The 24,542-nt window shown below is 43.6% G+C and overlaps 1 protein-coding gene across 4 annotated transcripts in view; it reads right to left on the reverse strand.

Moving 5' to 3' along the window:
• Positions 1-24,542, reverse strand: part of dscama (Down syndrome cell adhesion molecule a) — a 187,383-nt gene that overhangs the window by 67,494 nt on the left and 95,347 nt on the right. For all 4 annotated transcript variants that reach the window (XM_042309471.1, XM_042309469.1, XM_042309470.1 and 1 more), the window contains exons 4-6: positions 4,821-4,967; positions 4,302-4,580; positions 3,859-4,134 (exon numbers count right to left, since the gene is read on the reverse strand). In XM_042309471.1, coding sequence (XP_042165405.1) covers positions 3,859-4,134; positions 4,302-4,580; positions 4,821-4,967 — 702 coding nt within the window. The remainder of the gene's footprint in view (positions 1-3,858; positions 4,135-4,301; positions 4,581-4,820; positions 4,968-24,542) is intronic.

The following is a 24,542-nucleotide window of genomic DNA, read 5'->3' on the forward strand; positions in this document are numbered from 1 at the left end:
TAAAATAGCATCAAGGTATAATGTACAGACAAAGGTATGGTAGTATGTGAATACAGTGGAGGTAAACCTAGGTATTGAGTGATGAAGAGAGAGATATTGTCTCTAGAAACATCATTGAAACCAGGAGATGTCATTGCATGTGTGGGTGGTGGAACTAATAGGTTGGATAAGGTATAGTGAGCAGGACTAGAGGCTCTACAGTGAAATAAGCCAAAAAACACTAACCAGAACAGCAATGGACAAGACATATTGACATTAAGGAGAGGCATGCTTAGTCGAGTGATCAAAAGGGAACAGTGAGTGGAGAGGTTGGTTGGGGGTCACGGCGATTTAGACAGCTAGCCAGGCCATCGGTAGCAAGCTAGCATAGGATGGAGGTCTGTTGTTAGCCACCTCTTGCGTTCCGTCAGTAGATTAGTGGGGTTTCGTGTGGTAGAGGGGATTAATCCAAATCACACAACAACAACAAAAATAAAAACAATAGATATAGTTATAGAGCCCCAAGAAGAAAACATAGTAATAATAAAAATAAATAAATTGTCCAATTGTCTATTCAGATAGCAGCCGGTAAGACAGCTAACGGTTAGCAGGCCGCAGATGGGCGTTCAGGTAACGTCGCGATGGAGGAGCCAGCCGGATCTCCTTCGGGTAGATAACGTCGGCAGTCCAGTTGTGAAGGCCCGGTGGGGCTCCGCGTAGGCAGTAAAACGGGTCCGGATAGGTGACTGCAGCCCAGGAGTGATTGATGGAACTCAGGAGTGATTGACGGAGCTGGCTAGCTCCGGAATAATTGATGTTTGCTCCGGAATCGACGAAGGCCGATAGTCACACGGATAGCAGCTAGCTAGCTGTGAGATCCGGGTATGAATGTCCAGAGAGCAGTCGAAATCCAGCGACATGGAGAGAAAAATTGGTCCGGTATGTTCCGTTCCGAGCCGCGCTGTACAGAACTGGCGATACATTTTCGAGCTAAAGGATAGCTGATGACCACAAACCGTGGTTAGCTGAATACTAACGATTTGCCAGTAAAGAAGCTAACTAGCTTCTGATTAGCTTCTGGCTAGTTTCAGGCTAGCTTCTTGGAGTTTCTGGCTAGCTTCTTGGAGGATTACAGATTTGAGGTAAATAATACTTTTTTATAAATATAAATTGGTGAGGCGGGTTGCAGGAGAGTGTTTTGAAGATGAGTTGATGGAAAATAAAAATAAAATGTATGTGAAAAAAGTTGTAAATATATATATATACAGGACACGACAAGACGAGGACAAAAGACGTCTGAACTGCTATGCCACCTTGGAGCTCAATAGAGCTCTGATTGGGAACCATATTTAGGCAGCCATATTCTTTGAGTTGGTCGTTTATTTACACAAGTATAGGCTGTTTCGGTTTTCGTTACGTTCTTTGTTTTGTAGTGTTTTGTGTTTATTCGTGTTTCACGTTGTTCATTAAACATGGATCGCAATCTACATGCTGCATTTTGGTCCGACTATCCTTCACACCTAGAAAACCGTAACACAAGGGGTCTGAATATTTTCCGTATGCACTGTATATTGGATCTTTGTCCAGCTACAATGAAAAGTTTGGATGAGCCGTAAAACCCTCCATCCTCTTCGTTGTTTTAATATTTTATGGCCACAGGGAGAAATGATGGTGCCTGTAAGTGTGACATAGCCTATTTCAAATAAGTTGATGTTTTGTTAATAAGTTATTATTATTTGTTCCTGTCACGCCTGCTCCCGCTATACCCCTCTGGCGTTCGACGGCCCCAGGCTCCCCAGCATTACGCACTCCTGCCACCATCATTACGCACACCTGCTTCCCTCGTCATGCGCATCAGCGATCATTTGGACTCACCTGGACTCAATCACCTGTGTTATTACCTCCCCTATATCTGTCTGTTCCCCAGCTCTGTTCTCCGCTTCTGCAATTAATTGTCATATTTCATTGTGTTACCTGGTTCTGACCCTGTTCCTGTCCTGTTCCACGTCTGTGCAAAATTAAATGTTCACTCTCTGTACCTGCTTCTCAACTCCAGCGTCGGTTCTTACAGTTCCCGCTTTAGGCCTTATCAATAATGAATTTAATCTTGCTTATTGAAAATGTTTGGCATACCCATGCTGAGCCATAATGTAATTTACAGTAGGCCTAGCCCCTATATCAGTGTGAATGCTATTGAGGCTATGCAATTACTTAGAACAATATGAATTGCAAATGGGTTCAAGTGAACGTATTTAGCAAAGATAGGTCTTCATTTTGTTATTTAGTGTCTGTAAGCCGTTTCCATTCACTCTGGGCTCCTGAGTGGCGCAACGGTCTAAGGCACTGCATTTCAGTGCTAGCGTCACTACAGACACCCTGGTTCAAATCCAGGCTGTATCCCAACCGGCAATGATTAGGAGTTCTGTAGGGTGGCGATTGGCCCAGTGTCGTCCAGGTTTGGCCGGTGTAGGCAGCCATTGTAAATAAAAATGTGTTCTTAACTGGCTTACCTAGTTAAAAATGAAAATCATTTAACAGACTAACATTGGAGTTGATTCCAAGGAAATACATAAAATACCATAAATGCACAACTTAAAGCAAGCACATATTTTGCCAAGAAGCATGTTCTGATTGGCCAGTGAGGGGTGGCGGGGTAGTTAGAGCGTTGGACTAGTAACCAGAAGGTTGCAAGTTCAAACCCCCGAGCTGACAAGGTACAAATCTGTCGTTCTGCCCCTGAACAGGCAGTTAACCCACTGTTCCTAGGCCGTCATTGAAAATAAGAATTTGTTCTTAACTAACTTGCCTAGTTAAATAAAGGTAAAAAATAATTTAAAAAGACTTGACATACCCACAACTTGTTTATTCATCAAAACTCAGCCCTTCTGCACCAACGTCAGCAAGTGTGATAATAGCAAAAATATTTTTTACACTCCCCTGAACCTATTGTGCTTCCACCTGTGCTTAGATTTACCATTGCGTTAGGTTTGTTAAAATAGAGCCCTAGATGTCATAGCCATGCATTTCTGAAATTGTCAGGCATTACATGCACTTGAGCAAAAATGCAAATGTACATGTATTTGAAATATATTTTACGTGAAGTTAAATATATTGAAATGTCCGTATGGGGATCATGATGAGCACATAGTGTCCATTCAAGCTAATACTGTATATTTCCATATACTGTATGGATTTCACACGTGGGCCAGCGAGAGAACTGAGTGGAGAGAGGTTTTGAAATTGTTCCTCCTCCTCCCTATTATAGATTATCAATACCGTCTTTATACTGGTCCATGGCAATGAGAGACAGTTTCCCCAGCAACGGAGCACAGGCGATGTGAGCAATGTGAGGCTTGTTCTGATAATCTAATAACAGGGGCTGTGGCAGGGCTTTACTGCAGCTCTCATTAACACACACACACACACACACACACACACACACACACACACACACACACACACACACACACACACACACACACACACACACACACACACACACACACACACACACACACACACACACACACACACACACACACACACACACACACACACACACACACACACACACACACACACACACACACACACACACACACACACACACACACACACACACGATCAATGGTTGGTGTTCCCCCATTCTGCATAGTCAGACAAACATACACAAAAACATGCAGGCAAGCACACACTCACATATGGACACACTATGCATGGTCACATAACGCTCACGCGCACATATACACTAAAAACACCCAAATACCCAAACACAAAAACCCACATTCAGAGACGTTCCCTACTGTTATTCACAGTAACATCACTCATATGTAAACAAATAACTCCCTGACCACACAGACATCCACTGATTGTACTGACCTTCCAGGATGACCTGGACAAAGTCCTGGGCGGACATCTTGCCGTTCCTGGCGAAGCACTGGTAGGCTCCTCCGTCACTCTTAGCCATCCCAGCCATGACCAGGTTCTCCCGGTTGTTTCCAGTCATGCGGACACTGTTTCCAGGGTAGATGATCTCTCCATTCCGGTACCATGACAGCTCGTACTCCTCCGAGCCACTCACGCTGCACGACAGAGACACCTGGCTACCCACGCTGCCTTTCACCTTCCTCGGGCTGACCACCGCCTTCAGTGGCTCTGGAAGAGTTACACGTATGTCAATGTGACATTCTCTATGTCAGCTAAATACATATCAACTCTGAAATGGATTTTAAACTCCAAAGACAAACATCATCTTAGATACACATTAACAACAAACATACTGTACATTTAGCACAACATGCTGCACACAGTCTATTACTGACCTTTGACCTGCAGCCTCCCCACCACCTCTGCGTTGCCATAGCTGTTCCACACCTCACACACGTAGCTACCCGTGTCACTGGGCTGGGCCCTCTCGATCAGCAGGCCCGTCACACTCTGCCTGAAGCGGCTGTCCGGCTCCAGCGGTCGGTTGTCCTTCAGCCAGCGGAATTTGGGGGCCGGGTGACCAGATGCCTTGCATGGGAGCTCCACCCGGTGTGATGTCATCACCTCGCGACGCTCAAAGCCATCCAGGATGGCCGGCGCCGAATTAGTGGGGTCTGAGGGAGGAGCAATGGCCAAAGGTGAGATGGATTCAATATTTAATGCATACTGTAGCATGGTCAAAGGTATGCATTGTTAGCCATACTCTTTTAACTAGCTTGGAGCAGGCTCAGATTAAATGAGTGAAGGGAAACAATAGTCAAACCTAGCAATATTCAGAGTGTATTCCATGCAAACATTGGCACCCAGACTTGCACAACAGAGAGGCATCCAAGCTGTAATGTCCCTCTGCTTACCTGACAAAAAGAGACGTGCACTGTTGCTCTGTCTGGTCTCTCCCGTGTAGCGGTGGCGTGTCATACACCTATAGTTATACAATCCATCCTCATTCTGCACGTCCAGGATGTAAAGGGCTCCTGTGGAGGTGCTGAGGAACCGAGGCGCTGCAAGACAAAACATACATCACATCGTTAGACATACTGTACATACAGAAACATGCTGTACAACCATCTATAGCTTTGCTTTTGAATTGAAATTCACACCAGAATGGAATCAATTCAAATTGTATTTGTCACATGCGCCGAATACAACAATTGTAGACCTTACAGTGAAATGCTTACTTACAAGCCCTTAACCAACAATGCAGTTAAGTATATAACACACACAAAAGAAATAAAGTAACAAATTATTAAAGACCAGCAGTAAAATAACAATAGCGAGGCTATATACAGGGGGTACCGGTAAAGAGTCAATGTGCGGGGGCACCGGTTAGTTGAGGTAATTGAGGTAATATATACATGTGGGTAGAGTTATTAAAGTGACTTAGGCATAGATAATAACAGAGAGTAGCAGCAGTGTAAAAGAGGGGGGCAATGCAAGTAGTCTGGGTAGCCATTTGAATAGATGTTTAGTAGTCCTATGGCTTGGGGGTAGAAGCTGTTTAGAAGCATCTTGGACCTAGACTTGGCGCTCCGGTACCGCTTGCCGTGCGGTAGCAGAGAGAACAGTCTTTGACTAGGGTGGCTGAAGTCTGACAACACCACCCTGTGTAGACATTATAAAAACACTCAAAGCCCTACTAACAGTTGATATAGAATATCAAAGTGGCTTTGTAAATATTTGCCTGGCCATGAGACTACAAACACTGAACACCAGTTCCAGCCCATTTAGATGAACACATCTGAGAGGAAATATGACAGGGCTGTGTGTTGTGTTGTGTCAGTCTAACACAGCTCTTTATCATGTAGCACTCTCTCTCTCTCTCTTTCTCAGACTAAAGCAGAGGGACCCAGGGATAGAGATCGCACAGAGCTTTGATATGGCATCGTGGCACGGCGCAGCTCAGGTCGGTTGTGCTAACATCATGCTAATTCGTGGGAAAGCTGGGAATGGGGGCGGGGGGTCGTCAACGTGAAGGAGGGCTAATGCCTGATGCCTGCCGGAGCTGTCAAAGCAGGCTGGGAGGATATTCCTCAGTCACAGATGATAGAGGATAATGTTTCAGTTGGTGTTGGGAATTTCATGTGTAGAGTACCTCCCATTTCCTTCCCATCTAGCCTATGCCAGTCAGTATTGAAGCTATGAGAATCAGTTCAGTGACCGACACCTCTTATTGAATATTGTCTCAAAACCACAAAACGCATTACAGCACTGCTTCAATCTACACTATTTTCAACATATTTTGCCCAAATGTTCTTTTTGACACGAAAGGGAAACATTTGTATTGCGACATGCTGTATTGTTTTTCCACTGGGCCACGTCCTTTCAATGTGGATAATTGGGTAATATTTTGTTGAGACGGTGACCAATGAGATTACAACTAGGAATTGATTCACGATAAGCATAGGACCCCGGTTCAAAATTTTAAGATACGAGTGCATGTTGTGGCAGTCTAACAAACTCCAAACCGATCCAAATGTAGCATGCATCGATCAGAAAATCGATTCAAACATTACCAATCACTGGTTCACTAAAATATTTTGCTCATATTACTTTCTTTCTAGCTTCCAAAAATACCTTTAATCTTTTGTGACAAATGCATCCTCTCCTTCAGTGTCAAACTAAGCTGCACATGATGTTGACAGTCATTTTGCATGCTGAACAACCCCAGGCAATATCAGCAGCCTAACTGCACACTGTGTGCAGCTTTGCAAGATGACCAATGAGAGGTAGACCTATTCCTGATGTGGCACATGTTTGTGTCACCTTCAACAGTCAAATATGCATTACATGGCTTGCATATTATTAGGTTTTATTAGTTGAGTGACAACCAATATAATTTATTTTTATCAAATAAAAAATGTGTTTCACAGTAGCCTAAACTACTGCTGGAAACAACTCATCTGGCTATGAGTAGGCTACATGCTGATCGGCGCTTGCATTACATTTTAAAGTTTGGGAAATTTGGTTTGAAACAATCAGAATTTATATTTTTAGATATACAGAGTAAAGTTGATCATTTCATAACGAGGACAGCAATCTCTTTTGCTACCCGCACTGCATAGTCCAAGAGGGAGAAAAAGAGAAGCTAATACTTTTAATCTGCAGAAATGTGAAATTAATTATTGGGTGATGATGATTTCAAAAGAAAATAATATCTTCCTAATATTGAGTTGCCCTCAGAACAGTCTCAATTTGTCAAGACATGGACGGACTCTACAAGGTGTCGAAAGCATTTTAGGGGATGCTGGCCCATGTTGACTCCAATGCTTCCCACAGTGATGTCAAATTGGCTGGATGTCCATTGGGTGGTGGACCATTCTTGATACACACGGGAAATGGTTGAGCGTGAAAAACCCAGCAACACTGCAGTTCTTGACCCACTCAAACCTGGTACCTACTACCATACCATTCTAAGGCACTTAAATGTTTTCTCTTGCCCATTCACCCTCTGAATGGCACACATTCACAATCCATGCCTCAAGGCTTAAAAGTCCTACTTTAACCCGTCTCCTCCCCTTATCTACATGGATTCAAGTAGATTTAACAGGAGACACCAATAAGGGATCATAGCTTTCACCTGGTCAGTCCATGTCATGAAAAAAGCAGGTGTTCTTAATGTCTACACACACACACACACACATCAAACCGAATCGCATCGATTCATTCCTCTAATCAAACCGAATCGCATCGATTAATTCCTCTAATCAAACCGAATCGCCCCGAATCGTTTAAAGCTAAAACGTTTCGTTCCTGTATCGTATTGGAAACCATGTATCTACTATAAATATGCATTGAATCGTCTTGAACGGGCAAAAATGCACATTCCTTATTACAGTCTATATTCACCCACTCAAAAATCTGCCAAAATTCTTTCAACCATCTAAAAGCACAATAAAATTCCAATGGAAATTCTGATTATTGTTTTAGTTGTCACCCAAATGTCTATAACTGCACTTTCAACTATTTAAAAGCACAGCAAAGTTCAGGAATACAATGTCCATTTTTTCCATGTATACACCAAATGAATGCGTTATCACTTTGCTTCATCTAATAGCGGAACCAAATCAAGTGGGTTGCCATTGAGATGACATTAAGAGTTACTCATTTTAAGGTTGAATGTTGTAAGATAGTACTTGTAATACAGTAAATAGCCTATTATATAAGTAATACAACAAGTAATACAATAAGTAAGACAACTCAACCAAATATCAGCATTTAAAGAAGATGTATCTACTGCTTGGATAGTTACATCTGAGCCACTGGCTTAATCACATTCTTTAACTTAAAATGATGGTTGAGTTGGAGACATGAATCTATCATATCATTTGTGAACTTGTCGACAAGTTTATATGCTTTTTATTGTATTTGAAAAGTGATATTGAATTGTGTTTGGTTGTCAAAGCAACCAAATATAAACATTTCGGGGAGATTTACATCTGTTTGGATAGTTCCATCTGCGTCACTGAATTTCCAATCGACATGATGCTAATTTTGTAAATGATTAAATATTTGATCTCCATACAGCTTTCTGTTTCCAAAACTAGAATCTGTAACAAACATAATGTACTGCATTTTGTAGACTTAACCCTTTGCTAAAGTTTCCCAAAATTCTTGTTGTTTAGAAGGAGTGTAAGGTCGAATTGAGTTATTGCACACTCGCACTTCACAGAGTAGGCATTCCCTAATGGAATATGCAAATACATCCTAGAACGTGCCAATAGGATCTCGCTAGCTCGTGCTTGGCTCTGCCCACCTTCTTGCTTGTTCTGCCCACGATGATACATTTGCTCCCATTGGAAATGACAGACTCTGGTCTATCTTGGGTTAGCTATAAAAATCTTTGGCTACAAATAGTAATTTTAGTCACAAATCTCCCACACCAAATAGCCTGAAGCCACAGGGCTCTTCTCGCAGACCTCATTTACCTACCCGGAAAGCATTGTGAAGCGTAGGTCGGGATTCTTGACCTGTTAACATGTACATAGAACAACACAGCAGCTTTTCAGCATGTTTTGTTATTTCTGTAAGACTAAAAATTGACTATGAAGTTGTCTCTTTTACAATGCGGGTCAATTGAAAATTATGTTTGTTTTCCCCAATTTGTGGCCGTGGTCGAGGGGAATTCCTTTTTATGGCGTGGATTGCAGTTGAGATTACCTTAAAAGTACAGTTGAAATCGGAAGTTTCAATATTCTTAGCTTGGAGTCATTAAAACTACATTTTCAACCACGCCACTAAATTCTTGTTAACAAACTATAGTTTTGGCAAGTCGGTTAGGGCATCTACTTTGTGCATGACACAAGTCATTTTTCCAACAATTGTTTACAGACAGATTATTTCACTTAATCACAATTCCAGTCGGTCAGAGGTTTACAGACACTAAGTTGACTGTGCCTTTAAACAGCTTGGAAAATTCCAGAAAATGATGTCATGGCTTTAGAAGCTTCTGATAGGCTAAAAGACATAATTTGAGTCAACTGGAAGTGTAACTGTGGATGTATTTCAAGGCCTACCTTCAAACTCAGTGCCTCTTTGCTTGACATCATGGGCAAATCAAAGGAAACCAGCCAAGACCTCAGAAAACAGATTGTAGACCTCCACAAGTCTGGTTCATCCTTGGGAGCAATTTCCAAACACCTGAAGATACCACGTTCATCTGTACAAACAATAATACGCAAGTATAAACACCATGGGACCACGCAGCCATCATTCCGCTCAGGAAGGAGACGTGTTCTGTCTCCTAGAGATGAACGTACTTTGGTGCAAAAAGGGCAAATCAATCCCAGAACAACAGCGAAGGACCTTGTGAAGATGCTGGAGGAAACAGGTACAAAAGTATCTAAATACACAGTAAAATGGGTCCTATATCGACATAACCTGAAAGGCCGCTCAGCAAGGAAGAAGCCACTGCTCCAAAACTGCCATAAAAAAGCCAGGCTATGGTTTGCAGCTGCACATGGGGAAAAATATCGTACTTTTTGGAGAAATGTCCAAAAATAGAACTGTTTGGCCATAATGACCATCATTATGTTTGGAGGGAAAAGGGGGAGGCTTGCAAGCCGAAGAACATAACGTTGTGGGGGTGCTTTGCTGCAGGAGGGACTGGTGCACTTCACAAACTAGATGGCATCATGAGGGGGGAAATTATGTGGATATATTGAAGCAAAATCTCAAGACATCAGTCAGGAAGATACAGCTTGGTCACAAATGGGTCTTCCAAATGGACAATGACCCCAAGCATACTTCTGAAGTTATGGCAAAATGGCTTAAGGAAAACAAAGTCAAGGTATTGGAGTGGCCATCACAAAGCCCTGACCTCAATCCTATAGAAAAGTTGTGGGCAGAACTGAAAAAGCGTGTGCGAGCAAGGAGGCCTACAAACCTGATTCCGTTACACCAGCTCTGTCAGGAGGAATGGGCCAAAATTCACCCAACTTATTGTGGGAAGCTTGTGGAAGGCAACCCGAAATGTTTGACCCAAGCTAAACAATTTAAAGGCAGTGCTACCAAATACTAATTGAGTGTATGTAAACTTCTGACCCACTGGGAATGTGATGAAAGAAATAAAAGCTGATTTATTTAATTCTCTCTACTATTATTCTGACATTTCACATTCTTAAAATAAAGTGGTGATCTAACTGACCTAAGACAGGGAATTTTTACTAGGATTACATGTCAGGAATTGAGAAAAACTGAGTTTAAATGTGTTTTGCTAAGGTGTATGTAAACTTCTGACTACAACTGTACATGGTTCAAGTGATCAATGCCGTTCGAGATTCTGCACAGATTATTACAGCAATTGTGAAGATCTCCACAGACCTGCAATAACCTTAACTTTAGACTCTTTACTGCATTACAAAAGTAATATTGAATTGTGTTTGGTTCCCAACGTAACAAAATACCAGGTACAAATTCAAGGTTGAAATTTGGTGAAATTTGGTAACCATGACGATTACCATGATGATGATGGTTGAAATTTCACTCTCAAAACAACAGTTTATTACTCTTTTCAAATCTAGTGTTTTTAGATTCCACGTCACAATACGTTGACACATTATGTTGAAAAGACATTTAGAGAAGAAGAGAGAGATAGCTAGTGGAATGGGCCTTTGAGAGAATGCTACAATAAGAAAGAAAGCAGTCAAAAAGATCTGTTCATGTAATTGATGTTTAATTAAAGAAATTGATTCAACCTTGAGAAGGATTTAGATTTAATAGAAAGAAGAGAGAAAAATAAGAGAAGGAGAGAGAAAAAGAGAGAAAAAGACAGCTAGAGAAGGAGAGAGAGAGAGAAAGACAGCTAGAGAAGGAGAGAGAGAGAGAAAGACAGCTAGAGAAGGAGAGAGAGAGAGAAAGACAGCTAGAGAAGGAGAGAGAGAGAGAAAGACAGCTAGAGAAGGAGAGAGAGAGAGAAAGACAGCTAGAGAAGGAGAGAGAGAGAGAAAGACAGCTAGAGAAGGAGAGAGAGAGAGAAAGACAGCTAGAGAAGAAGAGAGAGAAAGAAAAGCTAGAGAAGGAGAAGGAGAGAAGGAGAGAAAGAGAGAAAGACAGCTAGAGAAGAGAGAAAGAGAGAAAGACAGCTAGAGAAAGAGAGAGAGAGAAAGACAGCTAGAGAAGGAGAGAGAGAGAGAAAGACAGCTAGAGAAGGAGAGAGAGAGAGAAAGACAGCTAGAGAAGGAGAGAGAGAGAGAAAGACAGCTAGAGAAGGAGAGAGAGAGAGAAAGAGAGCTAGAGAGAAGAGAGAGAGAGAGAAAGACAGCTAGAGAAGGAGAGAGAGAGAAAGACAGCTAGAGAAGGAGAGAGAGAGAGAAAGACAGCTAGAGAAGGAGAGAGAGAAAGACAGCTAGAGAAGGAGAGAGAGAGAGAAAGAGAGCTAGAGAAGGAGAGAAAGAGAGAAAGACAGCTAGAGAAGGAGAGAGAGAGAGAAAGAGAGAAAGAGAAGGAGAGAAAGAGAGAAAGAGAGCTAGAGAAGGAGAGAGAGAGAGAAAGACAGCTAGAGAAGGAGAGAGAGAGAGAAAGACAGCTAGAGAAGGAGAGAGAGAGAGAAAGACAGCTAGAGAAGGAGAGAGAGAGAGAAAGACAGCTAGAGAAGGAGAGAGAGAGAGAAAGACAGCTAGAGAAGGAGAGAAAGAGAGAGAGAAAGACAGCTAGAGAAGGAGAGAAAGAGAGAGAGAAAGAGAGCTAGAGAAGGAGAGAAAGAGAGCTAGAGAAGGAGAGAAAGAGAGAAAGACAGCTAGAGAAGGAGAGAAAGAGAGAAAGAGAGCTAGAGAAGGAGAGAGAGAGAAAGAGAGAAAAAGATAGCTAGAGAAGGAGAGAGAGAGAAAGACAGCTAGAGAAGGAGAGAGAGAAAGAGAGCTAGAGAAGGAGAGAGAGAGAGAAAGACAGCTAGAGAAGAGAGAGAGAGAGAGAAAGACAGCTAGAGAAGGAGAGAGAGAGAAAGACAGCTAGAGAAGGAGAGAGAGAGAGAAAGACAGCTAGAGAAGGAGAGAGAGAGAGAAAGACAGCTAGAGAAGGAGAGAAAGAGAGAAAGACAGCTAGAGAAGGAGAGAAAGAGAGAGAGAGAAAGAGAGAAAGACAGCTAGAGAAGGAGAGAAAGAGAGAAAGACAGCTAGAGAAGGAGAGAGAGAGAGAAAGACAGCTAGAGAAGGAGAGAGAGAGAGAAAGACAGCTAGAGAAGGAGAGAGAGAGAGAAAGACAGCTAGAGAAGAGAGAGAGAGAGAAAGACAGCTAGAGAAGGAGAGAGAGAGAGAAAGACAGCTAGAGAAGGAGAGAAGAGAGAAAGACAGCTAGAGAAGGAGAGAGAGAGAAAGACAGCTAGAGAAGGAGAGAAAGAGAGAAAGACAGCTAGAGAAGAGAGAAAGAGAGAAAGAGAGAAAGAGAGCTAGAGAAGGAGAGAAAGAGAGAAAGACAGCTAGAGAAGGAGAGAAAGAGAGAAAGACAGCTAGAGAAGGAGAGAAAGAGAGAAAGAGAGCTAGAGAAGGAGAGAAAGAGAGAAAGAGAGCTAGAGAAGAGAGAGAGAGAGAGAAAGAGAGAAAAAGAGAGCTAGAGAAGGAGAGAAAGAGAGAAAGACAGCTAGAGAAGGAGAGAAAGAGAGAAAGACAGCTAGAGAAGGAGAGAAAGAGAGAAAGAGAGCTAGAGAAGGAGAGAAAGAGAGAAAGAGAGCTAGAGAAGGAGAGAGAGAGAGAAAGAGAGAAAAAGACAGCTAGAGAAGAGAGAGAGAGAGAGAAAAAGACAGCTAGAGAAGGAGAGAGAGAAAGAGAGCTAGAGAAGGAGAGAGAGAAAGAGAGCTAGAGAAGGAGAGAGAGAGAGAGAGAAAGACAGCTAGAGAAGGAGAGAGAGAGAGAAAGAGAGCTAGAGAATGAGAGAGAGAAAGAGAGCTAGAGAAAGGAGAGAGAGAGAAAGACAGCTAGAGAAGAGAGAGAGAGAGAAAGAGAGCTAGAGAAGGAGAGAAAGAGAGCTAGAGAAGGAGAGAAAGAGAGAAAGAGAGCTAGAGAAGGAGAGAGAGAGATAAAGACAGCTAGAGAAGGGAAAGAGAGAAAGAGCGCTAGAGAAGGAGAGAAAGAGCTAGAGAAGGAGAGAGAGAGACAGAGCTAGAGAAGGAGAGAAAAAGATAGCTAGAGAAGGAGAGAGAGAGAGAGAAAGATAGCTAGAGAAGGAGAGAGAGAGAGGAAGAGAGCTAGAGAAGGAGAGAGAGAGACAGAGCTAGAGAAGGAGAGAAAAAGATAGCTAGAGAAGGAGAGAGAGAGAGAGAAAGATAGCTAGAGAAGGAGAGAGAGAGGAAGAGAGCTAGAGAAGGAGAGAAAGAGAGAAATAGAGCTAGAGAAGGAGAGAAAGACAGCTAGAGAAGGAGAGAAAGAGAGAGAGAAAGACAGCTAGAGAAGGAGAGAAAGAGAGAGAGAAAGACAGCTAGAGAAGGAGAGAAAGAGAGAAAGAGAGCTAGAGAAGGAGAGAAAGAGAGAAAGAGAGCTAGAGAAGGAGAGAAAGAGAGAAAGACAGCTAGAGAAGGAGAGAGAGAGAGAAAGAGAGCTAGAGAAGGAGAGAGAGAGAAAGAGAGCTAGAGAAGGAGAGAGAGAGAGAAAGACAGCTAGAGAAGGAGAGAGAGAGAGAAAGACAGCTAGAGAAGGAGAGAGAGAGAGAAAGACAGCTAGAGAAGGAGAGAGAGAAAGACAGCTAGAGAAGGAGAGAGAGAGAGAAAGAGAGCTAGAGAAGGAGAGAAAGAGAGCTAGAGAAGGAGAGAAAGACAGCTAGAGAAGGAGAGAGAGAGAGAAAGAGAGAAAGAGAAGGAGAGAGAGAGAGAAAGATAGCTAGAGAAGGAGAGAGAGAGAGAAAGAGAGCTAGAGAAGGAGAGAGAGAGAGAAAGACAGCTAGAGAAGGAGAGAAAGAGAGAAAGAGAGCTAGAGAAGGAGAGAAAGAGAGAAAGAGAGCTAGAGAAGGAGAGAAAGAGAGAAAGACAGCTAGAGAAGGAGAGAAAGAGAGAAAGAGAGCTAGAGAAGGAGAGAGAGAGAAAGAGAGAAAAAGATAGCTAGAGAAGGAGAGAGAGAGAAAGACAGCTAGAGAAGGAGAGAGAGAAAGAGAGCTAGAGAAGAGAGAGAGAGAGAAAGACAGCTAGAGAAGGAGAGAGAGAGAAAGAGAGCTAGAGAAGGAGAGAGAGAGAGAAAGACAGCTAGAGAAGGAGAGAGAGAGAGAAAGAGAGCTAGAGAAGGAGAGAAAGAGAGCTAGAGAAGGAGAGAAAGAGAGAAAGAGAGCTAGAGAAGGAGAGAGAGAGAGAAAGACAGCTAGAGAAGGAGAGAGAGAAAGAGAGCTAGAGAAGGAGAGAGAGAGAGAAAGACAGCTAGAGAAGGAGAGAGAGAAAGAGAGCTAGAGAAGGAGAGAGAGAGAGAAAGACAGCTAGAGAAGGAGAGAGAGAGAGAAAGAGAGCTAGAGAAGGAGAGAAAGAGAGCTAGAGAAGGAGAGAAAGAGAGAAAGAGAGCTAGAGAAGGAGAGAGAGAGATAAAGACAGCTAGAGAAGGAGAGAAAGAGAGAGAGCGCTAGAGAAGGAGAGAGAGAGACAGAGAGCTAGAGAAGGAGAGAAAAAGATAGCTAGAGAAGGAGAGAGAGAGAGAGAAAGATAGCTAGAGAAGGAGAGAGAGAGAAAGAGAGCTAGAGAAGGAGAGAAAGACAGCTAGAGAAGGAGAGAGAGAGAGAAAGAGAGAAAGAGAAGGAGAGAAAGAGAGAAAGATAGCTAGAGAAGGAGAGAAAGAGAGAAAGAGAGCTAGAGAAGGAGAGAAAGAGAAAAAGATAGCTAGAGAAGGAGAGAGAGAGAGAGATAGCTAGAGAAAGAGAGAGAGAGAGAGAGCTAGAGAAGGAGAGAGAGAGAGCTAGAGAAGGAGAGAGAGAGAGCTAGAGAAGGAGAGAGAGAGAGAGAGCTAGAGAAGGAGAGAGAGAGAGAGAGCTAGAGAAGGAGAGAGAGAGAGAAAGACAGCTAGAGAAGGAGAGAGAGAGAAGGAGAGAAAAAGATAGCTAGAGAAGGAGAGAGAGAGAGAAAGAGAGCTAGAGAAGGAGAGAGAGAGAAAGACAGCTAGAGAAGGAGAGAGAGAGAAAGATAGCTAGAGAAGGAGAGAGAGAGAGAAAGACAGCTAGAGAAGGAGAGAAAGAGACAAAGATAGCTAGAGAAGGAGAGAAAGAGAGAAAAAGATAGCTAGAGAAGAGAGAGAGAGAGAAAGACAGCTAGAGGAGAGAGAGAGAGAGACAGCTAGAGAGAAGGAGAGAGAGAGAGAGAAAGACAGCTAGAGAAGGAGAGAAAGAGAGAGAGAAAGACAGCTAGAGAAGGAGAGAAAGAGAGAGAGAAAGACAGCTAGAGAAGGAGAGAAAGAGAGAAAGAGAGCTAGAGAAGGAGAGAAAGAGAAAGAAAGAGAGCTAGAGAAGGAGAGAAAGAGAGAAAGAGAGCTAGAGAAGGAGAGAAAGAGAGAAAGAGAGCTAGAGAAGGAGAGAAAGAGAGAAAGACAGCTAGAGAAGGAGAGAAAGAGAGAAATAGAGCTAGAGAAGGAGAGAAAGAGAGAAAGACAGCTAGAGAAGGAGAGAGAGAAAGACAGCTAGAGAAGGAGAGAGAGAGAGAAAGACAGCTAGAGAAGGAGAGAGAGAGAGAAAGAGAGAAGGAGAGAGAGAGAAGGAGAGAAAAAGATAGCTAGAGAAGGAGAGAGAGAGAGAAAGAGAGCTAGAGAAGGAGAGAGAGAGAAAGACAGCTAGAGAAGGAGAGAGAGAGAAAGACAGCTAGAGAAGGAGAGAGAGAGAGAAAGACAGCTAGAGAAGGAGAGAAAGAGAGAAAGAGAGCTAGAGAAGGAGAGAAAGAGAGCTAGAGAAGGAGAGAAAGAGACAAAGATAGCTAGAGAAGGAGAGAAAGAGAGAAAAAGAGCTAGAGAAGGAGAGAAAAAGATAGCTAGAGAAGGAGAGAGAGAGAAAAAGATAGCTAGAGAAGGAGAGAGAGAGAGAAAGAGAGCTAGAGAAGGAGAGAGAGAGAGAAAGACAGCTAGAGAAGGAGAGAGAGAGAGAAAGAGAGCTAGAGAAGGAGAGAGAGAGAGAAAGACAGCTAGAGAAGGAGAGAGAGAGAGAAAGACAGCTAGAGAAGGAGAGAAAGAGAGAGAGAAAGACAGCTAGAGAAGGAGAGAAAGAGAGAAAGAGAGCTAGAGAAGGAGAGAAAGAGAGAAAGAGAGCTAGAGAAGGAGAGAAAGAGAGAAAGAGAGCTAGAGAAGGAGAGAAAGAGAGAAAGACAGCTAGAGAAGGAGAGAAAGAGAGAAATAGAGCTAGAGAAGGAGAGAAAGAGAGAAAGACAGCTAGAGAAGGAGAGAGAGAAAGACAGCTAGAGAAGGAGAGAGAGAGAGAAAGACAGCTAGAGAAGGAGAGAAAGAGAGAGAAAGAGAGAAAGATAGCTAGAGAAGGAGAGAAAAAGATAGCTAGAGAAGGAGAGAGAGAGAGAGAGAAAGATAGCTAGAGAAGGAGAGAGAGAGAGAGAGAGAGAGAGAAAGAGAGAAAGATAGCTAGAGAAGGAGAGAGAGGGAGACGAGGGGGATGCAGAAGCAGCAGTGTATTGTGAGGAGCGAGCGTTGACCTAGTTAGAGCATGGATTTGATATCCTGAAGGGCTTTTCAGCTTGTGGTCTAGCTGCAGTTGTGTGTGACAAGCAACCACTGGTAAAATAAGGGGGAAAGGAGTGTGTGCATACATCTGTGTGTGTGTTATCAGAGGGGGAAGCAGTCAGTCTCTCCTGTCTTTCTTTCTCCTCCTTCTTCTCTTCTCACGTTCTCCTGAACCTTGCCTGACAAGCTGCTAGATGTCTAAAGGTGACAAGATTTGGTTCTATGGGTTTATGAATGAGAGGCGCTTTCATTAAAACAGACTGCCCTTCAACCATGGGTAATGTGAGGGTGAAGCAAGGTGTGTGTGTGTGTGTGTGTGTGTGTGTGTGTGTGTGTGTGTGTGTGTGTGTGTGTGTGTGTGTGTGTGTGTGTGTGTGTGTGCACGTGTGTCAAATGCATGTTAAAACAGCACGAGTGCTGGGTTAGTGACAAACACAAAACACACACTGTCTTGCTCACTCACACACAAACACACACAGAGAGCAGCTATATTGTTGAATCCCTCTCCTCCTCTCAGTGCAGGGCTGTAATCAGATTTCTGATTCATGCGAGGGGTGTGTGCATGCGCTTCAAAAGCCTGTTAAAACAGCACCAGCACTGGGGGTCTGTGACACACACAATTACACACACACAGAGCCTCTAGATTGTTGTATATTGAATCCCTCTCCTCCTCTCAGTGCAGGGCTGAAATCAGATTCCTGGTGCAAACGTAAGGGGTTTCTCTCTACAAACATCCATGATCATATTTATTTTCTCAAGCCCAATTAATCAATTATTTGGTGATAATTTAGCATTTGGAATGTTCTACTGTCCCCTACTACAGTAACCATAGAGACAAAACATTTGTCCATACATCTGACCTCATACCCCAGTCCTCTCTGTCTGTGTCCCTCCCTTTCTCACACCGTGTCTCTGCTCTGCTGAGAGATGGATCCTAGCTGGGACCACGCTTTAAAGGAGAAGTCTCTCTCTCTCTCTCTCTCTCCACTCTCTCTCCCCAACTCCCCCTCTCTAACACCATGTTCACTATCAAGGAGCATTGTGTGTCTGAGAAAAAAATGGCCCTGTTAGTGTGTGTGTGTGTGTGTGTGTGTGTGTGTGTGTCTCTGCAACACAGGGCTACACAGATGCTTGGTCAATTATAACAATCCACAGCACTCTACTGTGCCCTCCCCTGCTCCCCCAGTCCGCCTGCTGCATACTAACATAAATAAGGTCTGAGAAAGAGAGAGAGCCCTCTGTGATAACGCAAAGCTCTGTGATAACGCAAAGCTGTGTGTGTGTGTGTCAGTGAAAGTATCTGTGTGTGTCAGAGTATGGCAAATGGCATCACCAAACCCAGGTGGCACCAAGCCCCTTCCATCCCCTTCCCCTCTCCTTCCTCTAGCCAGGTGCTTGGCATGGCCATAGTCAGGGACACAAGTCCCCCTTCTGTGAGTTTCCACAATATATTCAATTGTTCCTCATACAAGCTGCAGAGCTTTCACATAGACTCTGTATTCTCTACAGTGGAGGATTTTGCTGAAACCTTACGAAATCACATCCATGGATAGAAATTCAACAATATTACACACAAAAATTAATAACAATAACAAATCATGTGATGACATTGTTGAGCTCTTTCTGCAGGCTGACCTATACTTGCTGGGTGACAAATGCCATCTGCCTAAAAGGTGGCTTTCTCCATGCCTGTCAACAACACCACCGCATAGGACCTGCAGCTCAGCTCTGAGGCTTCTGCTGATTGTACACTAATGTAGACACAAGGAGAGAGAGAGCGAGAGAGCGCGAGAGAGAGCGCGAGAGAGAGAGAGAACCTCTGGAATACAACCACTCTGTCATCTGAAATTACTTACAAATTAGCATGCACCAATGTACTCCCTGTGCAAGAAAGAGAAGAAAAAGACAACTTTCATATGCTAATACAGATCATGGCCAGGCAGAGCAATTATCAAAAAAATGTCAGCCATATCTGTTTGACAGATCCCATCAGGCGCCTGAAGAATCTGACCTCACAGACTCGCTCTCTGTCTAAATGGGAGGAGAGACATAGTTGGGCATTTAAATGCTTCTTTCACAAACATTTTTCTCATCCCTTCGCTGAGTTAATGGTATAATGTCACAATGCAAGCTGTCTTTTAGGAGCATAAAGACTTTTCATATCACTTTTGAACTGGACCATGGCAGCTGATCAGCACGCTCGCATAAATAAAAACTACAGCCCAGCTATCTTTCAACAACAAAAATAGAAATTGGCTTCATCATCATTCTGATTCTCCTCCAAGGAGGGCAGAAGCCCTTTCCCTCTAGAGCCAGCCTGTTAACTGTAGCTGGTGCTCTCTGCCAGGCTGTCTCTGCCAGGCTGTCTGTGCCGTGTTGGGGAGTGGAGGTTGGTTCACGCCCTGAGACAGGGGTTATTACTGTCACTGTAACCTTGGCCAGTCAGTCACACTACCTAACATTAACAGCAGTACGCTGGCCCTCCTGCAGCTATCTGCATCTATAATATATCCTCTATGCGCTCTCTCTGTCTTCACTCCCTCTGTGTGTATGCGCGCGTGCATGCGCGCGTGCGTGTTCCCTGCTGCGCTGAGACTTGAACCTGCTGTTGAAAAGACATGAACTGCATAATTATCATGTTCTCTCCACTTCTGAAAGACTCTTTTAAGTATTCACAAGATTCCACATACTATAATTATTTTCAACCCAGGACTGCTGTGTACAGTAAGTCCTGTCCTGTATACAGTGCATTCGGAAAGTATTCAGACCCCTTCACTTTTTCCACATTTTGTTACGTTACAGCCTTATTCTAAAATGGATTACATAATTTCTTCCCTCATCAATCTACACACAATACCCCATAATGACAAAGCGAAAACAGAAATAGCTTATTTACATAAGTATTCAGACCCTTTACTATGAGACTCGAAATTAAGCTCAGGTGCATCCTGTTCCCATTGATCATCCTTGAGATGCTTCTACAACTTGATTGGAGTCTACCTGTGGTAAATTCAATTGATTGGACATGATTTGGAAAGGCGCACACCTGTATATTTAAGGTCCCACAGTTGACAGTGCATGTCAGAGCAAAAACCAAGCCATGAGGTCAAAGGAATTGTAGAGCTCCGAGACAGGATTGTGTCGAGGCACAGATCTGGTGAAGGGTAGCAAAACATTTCTGCAGCATTGAAGGTCCCCAAGAACAAAGCGGTCTACATCATTCTGAAATGGAAGAAGTTTGGAACCACCAAGACTCTTCCTAGAGCTGGCTGGCCGCCCAGCCAAACTGAGCAATCAGGGGAGAAAGGACTTGGTCAGGGAGGTGACCAAGAACCATATGGTCACTTGCCAGAGCTCCAGAGTTCCTCTGTGAAGATGGGAGAACCTTCCAGAAGGACAACCATCTCTGCAGCACTCCACCAATCAGGCCTTTATGGTAGAGTGGCCAGACGGAAGCCACTCCTCAGTAAAAGGCACATGACAGCCTGCTTGGAGTTTGCTAAAAGGCACCTAAAGGACTCTGACCATGAGAAACAAGATTCTCTGGTCTGATGAAACCAAGATATATCTCGTCGGCCTGAATGCCAAGCGTCACATCTGGAGGAAACCAGGCATTGCTCATCACCTGGCCAATACCATCCCTACGGTGAAGCATGGTGGTGGTTCCCCTTACAACAGGACAACAACCTTGGCTGTGCACAACACTCCCCATCCAACCTGACAGAGCTTGAGAGGATCTGCAGTGACGAATGGGATAAATTCCCAAAATACATTTACATTTTAGTAATTTAGCAGACACTCTTATCAAGAGTGACTTACAGGTTCAATTAGGGTTAAGTGCCTTGCACATCAACAGATTTTTCACCTTGTCGGCTTTCGGTTACTGGCCCAACACTCTTAACCACTAGGCTACCTGGAATGTTGGCATAATACAAGCTTGTAGCGTCATACTCAAGAAGAATTTAAGCTGTAATTGCTGCCAAAGGTGCTTCAACAAAGTACTGAGTAAAGGGTCTGAATAATTATGTAAATGTAATATTTCAGTTTATTTTTATTGAATTAGCTAAAATAAAAATGAAATGTTTATGCTTTGACATTATGGGATATTGTGTGTAAATTGATGAGGGGAAAAAAACATTTTAGAATAAGGCTGTAATGTAACAACATTTTGGAAAACTGAAGGGGTCTGAATGCTTTCCGAATGCACTGTATGTACGAGTAGAAGAGTAGAAGAGGGACTGACTGTACTGTAATTAGCAGGCCTCAGAAGTAGCTGTGTATCTATATCGCAGCAATGTACTGTACAGAACAGTAGAGGGGGATCCCGCCACATTACCCCTCCTGTAATAACCACCATTTATCACCATTACAGGAAGCTGTTGACAGCTGCTGGGGTTGTCAGGGCAACGCTATCCCTCTCCCAGAACCTTCCCACCAAACAATTGTCTGCATACTGTACTAAGCACACAATAGAAACACATACATGGACGATAAGTTAGTGCACACACATACAGATTTACACAGATACATCACATTTTCTCTCGCTACAGTATATGTTCCTCTCTCTTACCTGGTTGAGCTTACATTTTGGGAACAGTGGAAGGCAAAGTTAGAGCAAAGTCTAACATTGAACCCAGGCAGGCCATGTAGTGTAGATGTACATTATGTATGCAGAGTTGAGTGAGTAACAGTTTCTCTACATGGTGATAATCAGGAGCAACATCCCTCTCTTCATTAACTAGTCACAGTAGCCTGGGGCTAATGACTCCCTCTCTCACTCCGTATGTATGGACGCCTGCGCGGAGGATAAAGATGTCATATTCTGCCTGACTGAACACACACTACTGCTATTAACTTTGGATGGACGTTTAACATTGTCCCAGTGACAAGACAATAATAGTTGAACTAACGATGTCCTGGAGCAAGAGACTGTATCAATCACTCACTACTGTCTGTTGTTGGTCATTGCACGGCATGTTTTAAATTCATATGTAACCTTCATATATTGATATATCTAATGAGGATCAAGGCATTAAAAATGATTAAAAAAACAAATCAATTATCATCTGCAGTACAACCCCATGACAAGAGCAGGCCGAGATGATGTTCCCTAGATACAAGAATGACTAAAATAGGGTCACACACACACAGTAGTGGCTTAAGGGCATGATGATGTTGTGATGAGCACAACTGTCTCAATGCCCATACTGCTCATTAGGACTAACTTAAAGCAGTTCCGTGCTGTCTACTACACACAGTCCTACTGGACTGAAGCAGTTTGTATTGAAGCTAAGGTTTCTATGTTTTGGAGCTGAGGTTCTTTGGTTCTTTCGCTCTTTCATGGCCAACTCACACGCATGCAAACATACAAAAGCGGCACGTGTCTGGATGTGACTACAGGCTCGTTTCAGCCTCTTTTCTTCTGAAATGAACAGGGGCCATTGGGCCATGGTGAGTGACTGTGCGTCCTAATTGGCCAGTGTTAGACTCAAGTCATTAAGCCACTGATGGCTGTGCATTTACAATGCTATCATTGGCTTCTCCCTGGCCAATGCTAAATGGCCCCAGTGTTGGGCCTCAGCTGTATACCTCATGAATATGTATAGTATTCCCCTCTCAGCTGCACTGATGTGAAACCTTTGTGCATAGGGCTACCGCGCCACACTGGCAAGCATTAAGGAAGCTATCATTATCTATTCAATTACTATCTATGATCTGAACACCCAAAATGATGCCACATTTGGAAACAAATGAGCTTTCTATGCACATGACAAACAAGTGGGCCTCTCTCCAGTGAGAGAGAGAGAGAGAGGGGATTCCACATGCACGCACACACAAACACCTGTCCACTTTCATGTCCAAACTGGTTTTTTTTGTTGTTTTTTTTACAAATTCTGTATTGTAAAATGTGATGTCAATGTAACCTCTGATAAGAGGTTTAGCTAGGTTACTGGTTAACACACCTATGAAAATCCAACTCAGCTAAGTGAGAGAAAAAAATTCAGTGGAAAATCCTTGCGATGTTTTATTTGTGCTTCCCATGACCGGGTTATTGTATTTTAATGTGTGTATATACACACTACGTGGCCAAAAGTACGTGGACAACTGCTCATCGACCATCTCATTACAAAATCATAGGCTTAATATTGAGTTGGTCCCCCTTTGCTGCTATAACAGCCTCCACTCTTCTGGGAAGGCTTTCACTAGATGTTAGAACATTGCTGTGGGGACTTGCTTCCATTCAGCCACAAGAGCATTATTAAGACTGGCTCGTTGTCGGCGTTCCAATTCATTCCAAGGTGTTCAATGTTGGTGTTCAAGTTCTTGCACACCAATCTCGACAAACCATTTCTGTATGGACCTCGCTTTGTGCACGGGGGAATTATCATGCTGAAACAGGAAAGGGCCTTCCCCAAACTGTTGCCACAAAGTTGGAAGCACAGAATCATCTAGAATGTCATTGTATGCTGTAGTGTTAAGATTTCCCTTCACTGGAACTAAGAGGCCTAGCCTAAACCATGAAAAATAGCCCCTTACCATTATTCCTCCTCCACCAAATTTTATAGTTGGCACTATGCATTCGGGCAGGTAGTGTTCTCCTGGAATCGGCCAAACCCAGATTCGTCCGTATGACTGCCAGATGGTGAAGTGTGATTCATCACTCCAGAGAACATGTTTCCACTGCTCCAGAGTCCAATGGCAGCGAGCTTTACACCACTCCAGCCGACGCTGATATTGTGCATGGTGATCTTAGGCTTGGGTGCAGCTGCTCGGCCATGGAAACCCATTTCATGAAGCTCCCGACTACAGGGAGGAGGTGAGGGCCCTCGGAGTGTGGCGTCAGTAAATAACCTCACACTCAACGTCAACAAAACAAATGAGATGATCGTGGACTTCAGAAAACAGCAGAGGGAGCACCCCCCTATCCACATCGAGGGGACTATTGGAGATGATGGAAAGTTAAGTTTCTCGGCGTACACATCATGGACAAACTGAAATGGTCCACCCACACAGACAGCGTGGTGAAGAAGGCGCAACAGCGCCTCTTCAACCTCAGGAGGCTGAAGAAATTTGTCTTGTCAGCAAAAACACACAAACTTTTACAAATGCACAATTGAGAGCATCCTGTCGGGCTGTATCACAGCCTGGTAAGGCAACTGCTCTGCCCACAACCGCAAGGCTCTCCAGAGGGTAGTGAGGTCTGCACAACACATCACCGAGGGGCAAACTACCTGCCCTCCAGGACACATACACCACCCGATGTCACAGGAAGGCCAAAAAGATCATCAAGGACAACAACCACCCAAGCCTCTGCCTGTTCACCCCGCTATCATCCAGAAGGCGAGGTCAGTGCAGGTGCATCAAAGCTGGGACCGAGAGACTGAAAAACTGCTTCTATCTCAAGGCTATCAGACTGATAAACAGCCATCACTAACATTGAGTGGCTGCTGCTAACATACTGAC

Source organism: Oncorhynchus tshawytscha, linkage group LG30, assembly GCF_018296145.1.
Source record: "Oncorhynchus tshawytscha isolate Ot180627B linkage group LG30, Otsh_v2.0, whole genome shotgun sequence".
Classification (NCBI taxonomy): domain Eukaryota; kingdom Metazoa; phylum Chordata; class Actinopteri; order Salmoniformes; family Salmonidae; genus Oncorhynchus; species Oncorhynchus tshawytscha.